We start from the raw sequence: 14,129 nt of genomic DNA, 5'->3' as shown, positions 1-14,129 counted from the left end.
CTCACTCCCCCTGCAGGCTGACTTATATAAATGCCGGCCCTCATATATTTCAACCCATAAAGACCAGATGCATTTTCTATGAAGAATATAAAAAGTGTCTCTGACTTCAGGAATGTGATCAAACGCTGATGCTAACTATTTACCAAAGAAGGAACGTTAACACCATCTTCGAAATCATCCTCCAGTTTTAAACCCTTATGTAACCCTCCACCACTGGCCTCCCAAATGTCTTTGAAATATGTGTTGTTACCAACTCACCGTACACAAAAACCACACTGCCATGTTAGGACTGCCAAGGGGAATGCCAATGCCAATCACGATTTATGAGAACACTTACAAAGTACACACAAGGAGGCGGCTATATACTCTGGCTGATTGGCTTTGACTTGCCGGAGCAACAAAGAAGACATCTTTAATTTGTACTGAGTGAGGGAGAGGTATACGATCTTATGCCTTTGGAAATAAGCATTGAAGGATAGTGTCACTGTTGTCCTAACCTAGCTCAAGGAAAGAAGAAGACAAGAAAGAGGCCAGACCACCCAGGAGTTGTATCGAAGAAAACAAACAAAGATGCATTTTTTTTTTTTTACCTATAGCTAAAACAGGAAATGAAGTAACTATCAAAGTGGAAACATAGAATAGGTTGATAGGACATCTTTGGGTTTTTTAATGTGGGAATGATAAGAGAATGTGATGTGGGGATGTTTTTTGTCACGACAAACAACCAACCAAAAGAGAGGAAGCCAGGGGAGGAAAAAGAAAACCGTTCGCTTTACTGCTGCAGCAAGTGGTTGGAGCAGCTGAATTGCATCTCCGTGATTACTTGACTCTGCCCTTCATGGTGTAGCGAGGACAGATTATGGAGCAAAGCCTGCCCACTGTCTCAAAAGGCCTACATGCCACAGTAGAAAGAGCACAGCGAGGCCTTCACAAGAAATAACTGAAAGCACCTGAACACCGAGAGCAGCAGTAAATAAAGCCACATTTAATCTCATATAGATCATATATTAGCTATTTCATCAATGGAAGCATTTGCAAATAAACCGTGGACTAACTATGCGAGCGTAAAAGCACTTTACGCTCACCAGGAGCTACTCAGATCTGCTCTCACCTGGAAGTTGGATGGTGACTTGTCACAGGAGAGAGCTGTCAATCAGAAACAACACACGCTCACAGTCTTAATGTCTAATCAACCAGTAAGTGAAAACACCTGCAAAGACAGCTGTGTAAGGGCCTACGAATGTAACCAGGGACTTGTAGTTTTTGTTCAAAATGAAAGCATGGCACCATCTTGTGGTTGCTTTCTGATACTTCACACATGTCATCATCTGCTAACTCGCTGTGAAATCTCTCTGGGAGCTTTAAAAAGTAAAAAAAATAACACCAAATAACCCCCCGTTTTTTTCAAAATAAAACTAGGTTAAGATCAGTAATGCAATACACAAAAGCATTTCATTTGTACTGATATTTAATATTTAGACATGGGGCAACAGCCATTTTTACAGCACAATTTGCATAATTCATCAATACCTCCTGTATACAATCACAAAACCATGACAGTAGATTTTTTTTTCTGTTTACTTACAAGTCAAAAACCAGACAGGTTTTACAAGCATAATCTTTGTACAGTCAGCATACATCTTCGATAGTTGTAATAGGTTTTCTTCATAATTTCCCCCTCTATAGCATTTTTGTTCTATAATCTTTCTGTACCTCATTCTTTTTTTTTTCTTTAATAATATCTGGACACAAAAATAGTATGAACCACCAACGAAACATGCAACATCCAGTGTGAGCACATTTAAATTATCCTGCAACTGCTAGAGTTGTTTAAGATAGAATTCTGTGTAGTTAGACTCTGGTAAACCTTTAGTGTTTGGTGTAAAGGGTCGAGTAAATCTGGGTCTCTATGGACAGACATGTGTCCTTTCGCAGTCTATCCACTGTATATTGATCGAGAGAAAAACAACTTCCTTTTACTTCTATGATCGCACACCTTTTTTTGTCTGCTAAAAGACCTATTGCTCCCCAAACCCCGGTATAAAAAGCTATGTATTTACAAGGTTGGAAATAGAGACATAGTATCTGTGTGTGTGTGTGTGTGTGTGTGTGTGTGTGCGCGTGTGAGATAGAGTGTGTAATTCTTTGTGTGTTACGAGAGATTTTAAAGTCAATAGTTTTAGACAGACAACACTTAAAAGAAGAGATATGCATTAGAGCAAATGACATGCATGGACTTGGTATGAAGATGCTACACACAAGCACATGAGTATGAAAATAAGAAAAACAAAAAAAAACATACACCGACCTTAAAACTACTATCATAGCAGGTAGAACGTCCATTTATTACAATTCTTCTTTTTTTTTTGGTAATTTCACTTACACAAATGCAACTATTCAAATGGGGAGTGCAAACAAATTGGAACATTTTGAATAGGAATGTTATCGTCTTAATTAATTAATCGTAATTCATAACTATGTGAAATTTGTGCATGTTAATTGCCATACGTGAGTGTGTGTTGGTGCTAAGGAGTTTCAGGCCCTCTAAACCGTGTAAACAAGTACTACATTGTGTATAAAACAAAATGTCTCAATGCTTTTTATATGTACACCTGATATGTCCTGTAAACAAATATAATACAACATATAAAATCGTCTCACAGGCAATAAATAAAGATTCATATCAACAATACAAAATAACCTGTTAAATTAAATTTAAAAAAAATCACATTAAAGCAATAATCATGAAGGACATGAAAACACTGCAGGTGCAAAAAGTCAAGATGCAGTTACCACCTTAATACAGTAGATGTTGCATAGAAATCACTCAGATATTAATTTTCACTCAGTTTGACTGAAAACAATGAATGAACCAGCTGTCCTGCCTCTTGACTCCCATACAAGCGCACACAATGAACACGATGGACAGAGCAGACTTTTAGACACAACATTGGTGATCTGCAGCGGAAGTGGTAATATCAAGACAACACATGTATGACAACAAAGCTGGGACAGAACATCAACATGCTGCTGTAATAGCATTGTCGTATCTTAGAATGGTAATAGTGCTGTTTTCATGGATGCTTTCCGGCACATTGCCTATCTCCTCATATTGGCATCGCTTTGCTTTAACTCTCTACTTCCTCCCCTTGGAAAAAAAAGTCTGACTATTTCATTTCTAGCAGGAGGATAACGTCAGATTTACATTCTAAGCAAGAAAAGGTGCAAAATACCACACAAGCGGGACGTTGTTGAGTGGACTGCAGGACTGATATAAGCATCGTAATGTGCCTGGATCTCACGAAAGAAAAAACAAGAAGTACTTAAATCTCAAATGGTAAATGTCTCACATTCTAAAGGGGCATTATGTGTAAATAAAACCTCTGTCACAATCATCAAGACTTGATTGTCTGTGATAAAGATCTATATATCTATCTATATATGTTAGAATTCATTTCCAACTATGACACGCCACTATATACAAAGTGAACCTTAGAGGCAATGGGGTTTTTATTTTGTGCAGAAAATGTGGCACAGCATACCATATAGATAGACTCATGCGCAAAATATATAGTGTCCAATTTGATATATATATATACATTTATATCAATATTGTTCATTATCAAACAATAATTATTTGATTGAACCGAGTTTACACACATGGAGAGAAAAAGAAAAAGTGAACAAGGAGATGTTTCTGTTAATAAATTCATGCTTGCTGAGATTTCCTTTTTTTCCTCTTGAAATGGAATGCTAGGTAGTGAGTTACAAAATATACTATGTATCCTTTCCAGGATGGATTTTTAAGTTCTTAAATAATTGAGGAGAAGTCAAATGATAGAACTCTACGCTAATATCATAATACAAAAATAAACACGAGGTCTCCGTAGCGGAGTCTTCAATATTTCTTTCCCAAAATGCTTTGTAAATCAATAAAACTCTGCGCTCATAATAAAAGCAATGAGGAAAATCTTTCATGGATAAAACATCTAAATAAATAAATAAATTAGAATCCACAAGTGTGTCCATTCCCTGTAGAATTAAAATGTCTCTTCTGCATGAATGAGTGTGCAAAGTTGTCTTAAATAATTGTGTGCATTGGTGTGTGTGTGTGTGTGTTGTGTGTATTAAAGTGTTTAATACCTGGTTGATTCCGTGCTTGACCTCTGAACTCAGCACCTGCTCTTTTCCTCAGCCCTGGCCACACTACTGTACACCGTACGTCCTGTAAACCTGTGTGTTCATTTCCTGTAAATGCATTCACTACTTCCTCCAAACGTCCTGCATGACAGAAATTATCATCAGACTTGCCCCAACGAACAGAAGCATCTTCCAAAACTCTGAGCCGTGAAACAAAGATTGAAGAAAGAGATATTTCGAACTCAATCCACCCTCTACCCCGACCGACAAGAGTGGATCGGTGTTACAGATGTTGAACCTAAGCGTCCCCAGATGACAGAAACCTCTTCGTGCCCTCTCAAGCTTAGTTTGTTTTGATTGAGTTTCCTTCTATGAGTGGATCTGGGTGGTGCTGGCGAGCAGCTTGTGCCAGCTCACCACTCGCTTGCGTAGGTCGACTTTGTCCAGCCACACGTAGGCCTCCCCGATCAGAGTCTTCTTCACAAACTTGCCAGCGTTGGACACCAGGAACAGCTGGTGTGAAAAGACCATAAATCAGCATATCATGTGATTGAATATGTAAAGGAATCCACCGGGTTTAACAAGAGATCGTGTATGCTTAAAGGAATAGTTTGACTTTTCAAACTAGCTGTTTCCCCCCGTTTCCAGTTATGCTAAGCTAAGCTAATTGTCTCCTGGTTCTAAATATATATTCAGCAGACATACACAAGAAAGACATCAATATTCTAATCTAACTCTCGGCAATAATCTTAAACTGCTAGTGACGAATGATTACAGATTGTGTAATTCTATTATGTGTGTGCATGTGTTAGGGACTGGATTAGGATTACCTGTAGAGAGTGTCCAGCCGGGTTCATACAGAAGCGGAAGGTTTCGTTAAAAGATGGCTCCCGGTCATGACGGCACACTCTGGTCTTCTTCTTGATGATCCTTTTCTGGGTAGCGATGTTCACCACGTAAAGCTTCACATAAAGATCTGTGGACACACACATACAAATCAATGTAAAGCTGACATCATACTGATACTACATCATCATGATTTTGCTTTTATATAATATATAACACCAAAGGCTTTGTTCAGAAAGTCAAGGCCACTTAACATGAAGAGAAGAAACTCCACATACCAGCTTTAGAAATAGTCACAGATGCACACAGCCAACAATAAAGTGTTTGTGCTATGAGTCACTGCTACAAATTCTGTACATTCTGTCAATGGAAATAACCCTTTGTGTGCAGATCCCATCTGGAAGCGAATCAAACAAGTGGCAAGCAGCTTGGGTATTAGGATATTAATATTATAAGAGGAGGCGAGGTGGGCGGCAGTCTGCGTTTTAACGAGGGAAGAGAAGTCTGTACACCAGACCCTCGTCTGCCCAGTGTTCATAATTGCAGGTTCACATGTAATCTAAATAACTGTTTTTGTGCAAGCGTCTCCTGTCTTAATATTTTTAACATCGCACATATATATTATTGACGACTAGGCTAAGTATATGCCTAATGCTGGTATCTAAGTGAATGCTGAAGGGAAAACTCTATCACGACACCTGTGGTTCTGCATTTAGGAAAAACTGGCAAGGATGCTGGTGTATGTCAGATGCCAGTCTTTCTAAACAGCGTGGGCTGTGTGGGCCTCCCAGCTGTCAAATATTAAAATGATGAAAATGAAATGCATCACATATAACAAGAGACTTTCAAGAGTTTTGACAGAAGTAGTGGACATAATAAACCAGAGGGTAATAAAGTAAGAAACTACCGCTTTTGAAAAGTCCTGCATGTTGTTGAGACCTTATCAAAGTCATTTTCTGCGTGTGACCTATCAGCATAAATGGAAGGAAGGTGTGTGTGCTGTGTGCAGTGTTTGTTTTACAGTACCAGGCAGGTGGTCTGGACTCTTGAACTTGTAGGTGATGTTGCGACATTGAAGAATCTCAAGGACTAGTTGCTCTCCCTCCGTCTTAATCTCCTTCTTCAGGGCAATCCTGATCTCCCCCATTATCTGGGACTTACCTGAAGACACACACACACACACACACACACTGAATCAGCTACGCACAGTGAAAAACAAACTACATACTTCTCTGTTCTCTCACTCCCTCTTTAAAAGCAGGTGCCTTCTGGCGGGTGACTGCCCTCCGCTGGAAACAAAGTGTACTCTCATGATGAGTAATATCAAACATGGCCTGCAAGCAATCGCATGTATTTGTTTATCAGAGATGGGGAGAAGTTGGCTTCTGGTTGCCTTGGAAGCTGAATGGAAATGACAGTTTTGAAAGCTGGGTCAATAAGACCCTGGCAAACGGTAAGGGTAGCCTCTGTGTGTGTGTGTGTGTGTGTGTGTGTGTGTTTATGACCAGATGAGAGAGACATATTGACAATAAAAAGACTGAGGGAACCGAGAGCAGATGATGAAGAGATGAAGAATCTATGCGGATAAGAATAAATAAGTTAATGTCTTCATCCATGTGTGTGTGTGTGTATAAAGCTTCAGTCTCACACGTAGCTGTAAAGGTGAAAGTGAGATAACAAACCTCTTTCAGGCTTTTAAAGGCCATCTTTGCACCTTTGCATTAGTCATAATAACTTGACTCAAAAGGTCACAGGAAGGGAGGAGAAATGAGGAAAATCAAAGGATAGAATGATGAAAGTAACCTGTAAATGAGTCAGTTAACAGGTCCACACATAATGTGAATGACGCATGTTAATACTTGCAATGGAATTATTCAAGTAAACATCATGTTTACTTGAATAATTCATGTTAAAAACATGTTAAAAAATACATTTTAAAAAAAGACAAAAGAGGGAAAATGTTTTATTTTATTTGATCAATTAAATAGGAATTTAATTGAATTGCATTTGCTATTCTTTGAGGCAGGACATCTGAATGAATGCAAATACTGTACTGGATAGTGGTAAAAGTTTAAAACTTATAAAATCCTATTACGATGACTTATTTAGCATGTATTGGTGAAAGGTTTTGAACACTAATAGGCATCAAGACAAACAGACACACACACACACACACACACACGTATTGTATGTCTAACCTTCAGTGTCACCGTGTCCCATTGATGATTTCATCTCCTCTGTGCCGTTTGGGATCTTTCCACTAAAGAGAGGGGAAATAAAATCTTGGAAATTACCAAACTCGACAACAGCTTGAATTTGGTCTCTTTATCTTCTGTGCAGGTTACTGGGTGTTGCAAAAGTAGTAGGTTAGCATGCTATCACCATTTATGGCACATCCAAAAGGTGAAACTGAGGCTTTTTAAGATGAAAGTATTTTAATAAGCTGACTCACAGTCGCGGCACCTGGAAGATGGCACTGTCCACCTCGTTCATCTCTCCTTCTTCGTCCAACAGGCTGTAGGCACTGCCACTCAGGCCGCTGTCCAATGAGGCTGCTGTGACCGGGGCATCACTGGATCTGTAGCTCGACCGAGCTGTGCAGAGATACGACCATACCCATTACGACAAAGAGACAGGAAGAAAAATTGCACCTCTGCCGGATCCAAGATTGTAAAAACTAGGGCCAAGAAGCATTAGATACCATTTGCGGCAACTAAAATCCATCATAATCAACTTAACACTTTAAATAATTTATGTCACAGTCAAGAGGGAAGCTTTATTCGAAGCACAAAAAGATTGTAATGAATAGCACACACACACACTGTGGACTAGCAAGAAGCATTATGAACAAATATTGTACTTGGAAACTTTCTCTCAGACAAAGACAAGACAGTAATAACTCACATATAAAGCTTTCACATAAACAGACAAATAAATCCAGAGAAACATCACATATATATGTTAATGCAAAGTAGACCAAACAAGAGGCACGTAGACCCTACTGACATTGTTAGTCATCTCCATGAACTATTATCTAATATCTCAATCTTAGCATTAGTTTAGTTTAAAAAGCAAATTATATGAATATAGTTTCATATCTGGGGGAGTTTAAAGGGCGTTTATCAGTGTATACATATTTTTTATAAACCCTGTTTATATGCCACCTATTTTTAGATGTTATTCTTTTAAGAAATAAATGTTTAAATCCTCAACCAGCTGATCAGGCAGTGTGATAGAGTATGAATGAAGTGAGATGCGTGGATGTGGTGCAGAACAGAATCCATGCCGACACGTTTTTTTTCTCTCAGGCCACTCGACATGTTGTCGCGAAGGGATCGCCAGAGCTCCACTAATACCAGTTCCATGAAGCAATACAAACAGGGGAGTTGTGACGCAGCAGTTGTGGCAGTGGCACAGTGTTAACTCTCAGTGAATCACAGTTTGGGACATCCATTTACTGGTATTAGTGAACTGTGTCGGTGGCCGTGAAAGAAAGTGCGTCTCGCTGCATGGATGTCTGGTGAATGTGGCTGAGTGCAACTTTCTCTCTGTCTTCCTGGCTCTTTTATTAGCTTGTAAGACTCCCCTCTCTCTTTCTGCAGGTGTGCGTTAGTAGTATCGCATCCTCTCCTTCTTTCACTCTCTCTTTCTCTCCTTGCTCCCCCATCTGTGCTTCAGTCACACGGCAGAGAGAAGACTCTTGGGCAAACTCTCACCTCCGGTGCTCTGCGGCCCCTCTTCTGACACGGCTTTCCTGAGGGTCAGGTGTCTGCCGTCTGCTCTGCTCCCTTTGGCCGACACAACCGATGGCAGGGCAGGCAACCAGTCAGACTGGGCTCTCTGAATGGTGAGCACGCCCACTACGCTGTGTCTCTGGTGCCTCAGTGAGAGGCGGCCTCTTTGGCCTGGATGTGTTTCGTTTTCACAGGCACAGGTAAGGTGTCAGGGTGTCAAAGGTCATGGGGTTGGAGTTTAAGATGGAAGGAGGGAGGAGCAAGATGGAGATTCAGAGAGCGGTTTATCTTCAGCATGGCAACCAGGATGACTGTCAATCACATGCAGCCACAGTGTGCAGTGCACGTTTTCCCCTCCCGCATGTCACTAAGAGGCGGAGTGTGCAGCATCTACTGAGGTGCATTGTGAGTCCGATAGTTGTTCAAACAAAAAAAAGGGGGGAGGGAGGGGGGTGTGTTAGCGGACTGCATGCAGAGCCATCTCAGTCGAGAAAAGCTGGTCGTTCTTTGTTAACAAAAGTTAATTTAAAAAGAACAAAAGAAAAACAACTACCAAAAGAGGTTCATGATATTTTGGGGAGGGGTGGGATTACAACTTTCTTCTGTTTTACTGGGGGATCAATGAATCCAAGATGTTGAACTGCTAGCTGGTGACAAAAACCTCTCCTTGAATCAAAAACTCTTTCCTGGTGAACTTTGCTCCATTAAATTAACTAAAAATAGTTTATAATTTGCTAGTCTTGTCATTTGAGAGAGCTGGAGATGTCACCGCGCTCTGGCAGTTATTGACAGATTTTGCTGATTTGTTCCTTCCGAATTTATCCTGCGACTCTGCCGTTTCTTTTTCAGATTAGACTTTTTTTCCATACCGTCTACTTCTACTCATCCCAAGTAAAGTGAATGTATTTAAATTACTATTCAAAACAGCAAAACCAAACTTCAACGTAGGTAAAAGTAATTATTTCTGTTTAGCTTCATATTAAATTATTTTAGAGAATAAGATTTAGCCTATTACCTGTTTACTTTTTTTGGAAATGTTTAGAACTGGCCTTCAGTAAGCAACCGTTACGCCTCTTTGGGTTGGTTGAAAAAGGGTCAAACTTAGGAAGGTCAAAGACGGTGTGCTACAGGTGAGGTGCTGGCTCTACACACTTGTGAGTACGCACAGAAGAGAAGCGGTGGGAGGTTGACACACTGTGAATACAACGGGGGAGAGGACCAGAGGGTGTAAAAGGTGAGGGAAGCCAAGAATATAAAAAGGTAACTAAATGATCAGGGGGGGAAAACAATAACAGAAGGATGAACAGATGAGTACGAGAAGGCCATGCTGCGTAGGCTTTATTTGCGTCTTGGTTTACTTGGTTGAAGGCGTTGTGGCAGCTGCTGCTGCTGCTGTGGCTGCTGTGGGGCATCGCCCGTTGCTATGCCGCTGTCCTGATGGTGTTGCCGTGCGGAACTTTTGCTGGAGCGCGAAGCGCCGTGCGAGCGAGAATGTTGGCTGCGTCCGTGGCTTTGGCTCTGGCTCTCGGACGGGGAAGGCTTCGATGTGCCAGGGCTACTGTGAGATTTCTCGATAGTGGGCACCTGCGTGTCTAAAACAACCAGATTCACCAAATTACCAAAAAAGCTATTTTCTACCTTCGTTAACTTAGATGCTGTTACCATTTGTGTACCACCTGTAGTGATTAAGTAGCTGGCTCATGAGAAACTTCATTTAACCAGCATGGTAACTGCCTTAATTAAGTCTAAGAACTTCAAGCAGCCTCATTCAATTTGATGGTTATTTTTTCTAAATTAGGGGAGCATTTAAAGCCTTCCACGACCATGTTGCCTTCTGTGTTTGAAGAAATATGGAGAGAAGCTAAGGCTAGGCCTCTGAGCTATAGGTGACATCATGGCAACCAAGAAAACAGACCATGAGAAAGCAAAAAGCATGAAGCTCAAGCTACGATGGGTGCACAATAATAGGCGTAAGAAGATTCTGGTAAAGAGAAAAGACTGAGAGAGAAACAGGTGGACAGAGGCGGACACCGAGAGAGTGGGGAGATACAGACGAGAGAAGCAGTGACAGGAAGAGAGCACAACGTGTGAAGAAGAAAGAAAAACAGAGTTCAAGAAGAAAGCAGGGAAACCGAAATAGCGGAAGCAGCAGAGTACAGACGGTTGTTAGGAGAAGATGGTGATGAAGTCAAGCAGCTGAGGGAATTTCATCGTGCCCTACCCTTGGCCGGATCTGGAAAAATCCCGTGGCTTCGGCTCTTGATGACAGATGATTTTGGGGAATCTTGATTGTCATGTGCGGATCCAGTGGTTTTAGGGGAGGAGTGCTGTGAGGAGGGTTTAGTGGAACCGTGTCGGCCCTGGCCCGAGTGGGAGCGCCGGTGGTGGTCCCCCTCGCTCTGCTCCTTCAGGAGGAGCCACCGCGGGACGTTGTCCAGCTCGGCTGTGTTGGACAGGTCAATAAGTACCTGGGCACAAACGCAACAGTTTGATGGATATATAAGGATAAAATGTGTTGGTACATCACTGAACTGAACGTATGGTGAAAGAGGTTTACCTCTCCTAAGAAATCGTTAGAGGAGCACTTGTCATAGTCCCACACGCTCACTTCCAGGGTCTTCTTCCTCAGCTGACACGCACGCAAAGATAGGAAGTTAATGCAGAGTTATAGTGACTAACTATCTGGCAAAATAAACCTTCAGGGAGACACCCCAGGTGAATGTTTTTTTCAATGTTATGTTTCATTATGCAAATGAGGCATTATCTAATGCTAACTTTTGGTGAATTTAGGAGAGATCTTCAAACGCAAATAAACAACAAAAAATAAATGTGTATGTTGGATGTTTTCCTTCCATTAAAATAACACATGTTATGGAAGCAAAATAGCCCAAATCTCCAAAATTACTAGTGCATGAAAAAAACGTTTTTGCCTTTGGTGTCCCGCCTTAAAGAAAAATAAACATATGATCTGGGCTGAAAGCAGAAACAGACATTCAGCAGCTTAACAATACAGACAACAGAAGTCCACAAATTCTGTGGTTGATATGGTTCCAATGAATCTAAAATGGGATCTAAAATGATATAATTAAATCCCAATGGCATATTCATCTCCTCCACTAAAGCCAATGGCCACAATGCTAGTCAGCAAGCCAGCAGAGAAAAAGCAGAATCATCATTTTCACATGGAAGTTGGCACATTGTGAGTTCTCCTGTGTGTGCCTTACACACACTGAATATTGTAGGGTTATAGAAATAATACTACACAACATCTATATTATTTTACACATTAATAACATGTAAGGTACTATGACACATTGAATGTGTGCAGAAATGTGTGTATGATCACATACTTGCTCCAAGTGGATGTTTTTATAGATGACGGTCTGGTTCCACTCAGGGTTGAGACTCTTGCCTGCGTGTTTGGACCTCCTCTTATTTTCAGCACTGGGGAGAAAACATCACAACAAGATAGATTTGGTCACAGACGTGCAAAAGCCCCGGAGGATATAGTGGACCATCACAATGCAGTGAGCATAATACATTGTGCACAATGTAGACAGTAGAAGGGAGAGAATGAATGTGATGCACATTGTTTGGACGGTAACAATGTATGGGCCTATACGTGCATGGACGGCAGGATACGATGTTAGGGCAGCTGCAAAAAAGTCCATTTTGATGTCCATCAAGTCATTTAGTCTCATATCATTTTGATGTTTTAAAACAAGTGAAAAGGTATGCCAGTATAGAAGGAGAGGTTGATTTATCTCCATATGCCAATAACTCAGTCAGCTAAATAAATCTCCTGATCACTGAATTGCAAACAACAGTAGAAAAAATACTTTAAAAAGTCAATTTGCTTAATAATAGCATAATCTGACTTTACTGACTAATTATTTCAATTGTTTTAATAAAAAAAAAACATTTTATATCCCAGCAGACTCACTGGAATAGTATGAATGACTTGATAAGATGGATGTTTTTTGCAGTGTGTAGGGTTTGATTTAAGATTGTAGGATATGAGTAAGTCTGTAAGCGTTAGTTTGGTAAAGACAAAAACAATTTTACAGTATTTTGGAAAGAAAATGGGATGAATAAGGACCGCAGAGCAAAAATAATGGGAGTATGTGTTGAATGTGGCGGAGCATCAAGGGTACAGCACGATGTCTGGGCACGATGTAGGACATTACTGAGGGATTTTAATCACAAAACAGGGACAAACTAAAGGGAGTCGGGTTCAATGTTAGGATTTCAAATCACGATGGTTGTGAACAAAGAAGGACTATCTAACCAGTAACACACAACAGTTAGCCGGAAAACGTTAATTGTCAGCACAGGGGAGTATCAGTTTATTAATGTTATGTTAAAGACATGGGAAGATGTTAATATTTAGGGATTCAAGTCCTCGAAAATGCAAAGCTAAGCCCAAAGGCGGGTGGAACATCATGAGAATATGGGGACCAGGGAAAATGCACAATATAGGGGAGTTAGTGGAACTTAACAAACTGATTTGTATCATCAAGCTACCCATCAGTTGGAAAACAATTTGGACGTTTTGTTACCTTCACCAAACTGACAACCAAATTTTGAACCAAAACAAAACCAAAGTACCAAAGTGGTCAAGTCACATACCTGGCATTCTGGACAACCATGACCTGACTGAGAGGGTCCAGCATGCATTAAATATAGAGAACAACATACAGAAACAATAGTCAGAGGGAGGGTGGGCGTTCAAAGAGTGTCTGTGGACTGTGAGTGTGTATGTGGGAAGGGGAGATCTAGTTTTATCGTGGGATTTTATTAAGTGTGTGTTTAGGAAAGAGGCGAGGACGGGGAACTGCGGTGTGCTGAGGGGTGGGTTGAATTTGTGCTTTAGTGTCTCGTGAAGTGTGTTGAGAGGGCTTTCAGGTGATGAAACGCATCCAGTGGCAACCGTAGTGGAGATCTGCTGCTCATGGAACAGCTGATTGTCCTTGGTACTAGGACCGGGGAACTGCATCCTTTTATGTGTGAAAACAAAATCTAATCTAACTGGTGTTTACATTGTTGAAAGTGGTATTTTTTTAAAATGTGAAAGTCATAAGGATTAACACATTATCTTGGCTGATATACTAACAATTATAGAGCGACAGACTCCTGCAGGGCAACAATCCAAATTTGGACAAAAATGTACAGGAATTCCTCAAACTTTACTCTTTCAACCTTAGCGGAAATTATGCTTCTGCAGAGATACACGTAAACGTCTTTGTAAGTTTTGGGTAACTGTAAGCTAGAGAGGCTTGCAGAGGAGCAAAGATAGTTACCCTCTGATAGGAAGTGTGCCCCCTGGCTGCGGAAGCACACATGCATTCAGTAAAGGTGGACCTTCTCTTTGATTTCCCCTTTGTACATGACAAGTAGTTTATTGTCATT

The 14,129-nt window shown here is 40.7% G+C and overlaps 1 protein-coding gene across 1 annotated transcript in view; it reads right to left on the bottom strand.

Annotated features, from left to right (window-relative positions):
* Nucleotides 1-4,509: 4,509 nt before the first annotated feature.
* Nucleotides 4,510-14,129, bottom strand: part of pcloa (piccolo presynaptic cytomatrix protein a) — a 49,805-nt gene continuing 40,185 nt past the window's right edge. The window contains exons 17-26 of the mRNA XM_076111741.1: nt 13,350-13,376; nt 12,071-12,164; nt 11,278-11,349; nt 10,942-11,188; nt 10,079-10,312; nt 7,439-7,580; nt 7,185-7,246; nt 6,013-6,147; nt 4,971-5,116; nt 4,510-4,653 (exon numbers count right to left, since the gene is read on the bottom strand). Coding sequence (XP_075967856.1) covers nt 4,510-4,653; nt 4,971-5,116; nt 6,013-6,147; nt 7,185-7,246; nt 7,439-7,580; nt 10,079-10,312; nt 10,942-11,188; nt 11,278-11,349; nt 12,071-12,164; nt 13,350-13,376 — 1,303 coding nt within the window. The remainder of the gene's footprint in view (nt 4,654-4,970; nt 5,117-6,012; nt 6,148-7,184; nt 7,247-7,438; nt 7,581-10,078; nt 10,313-10,941; nt 11,189-11,277; nt 11,350-12,070; nt 12,165-13,349; nt 13,377-14,129) is intronic.

The sequence above is a fragment of the Anarhichas minor genome, unplaced genomic scaffold (genome assembly GCF_050575085.1).
Source record: "Anarhichas minor isolate MPS153535 unplaced genomic scaffold, ASM5057508v1 ptg000045l, whole genome shotgun sequence".
NCBI classification, from domain to species: Eukaryota; Metazoa; Chordata; class Actinopteri; order Perciformes; family Anarhichadidae; genus Anarhichas; species Anarhichas minor.
This window is presented reverse-complemented; position numbering and strand designations above follow the sequence as displayed.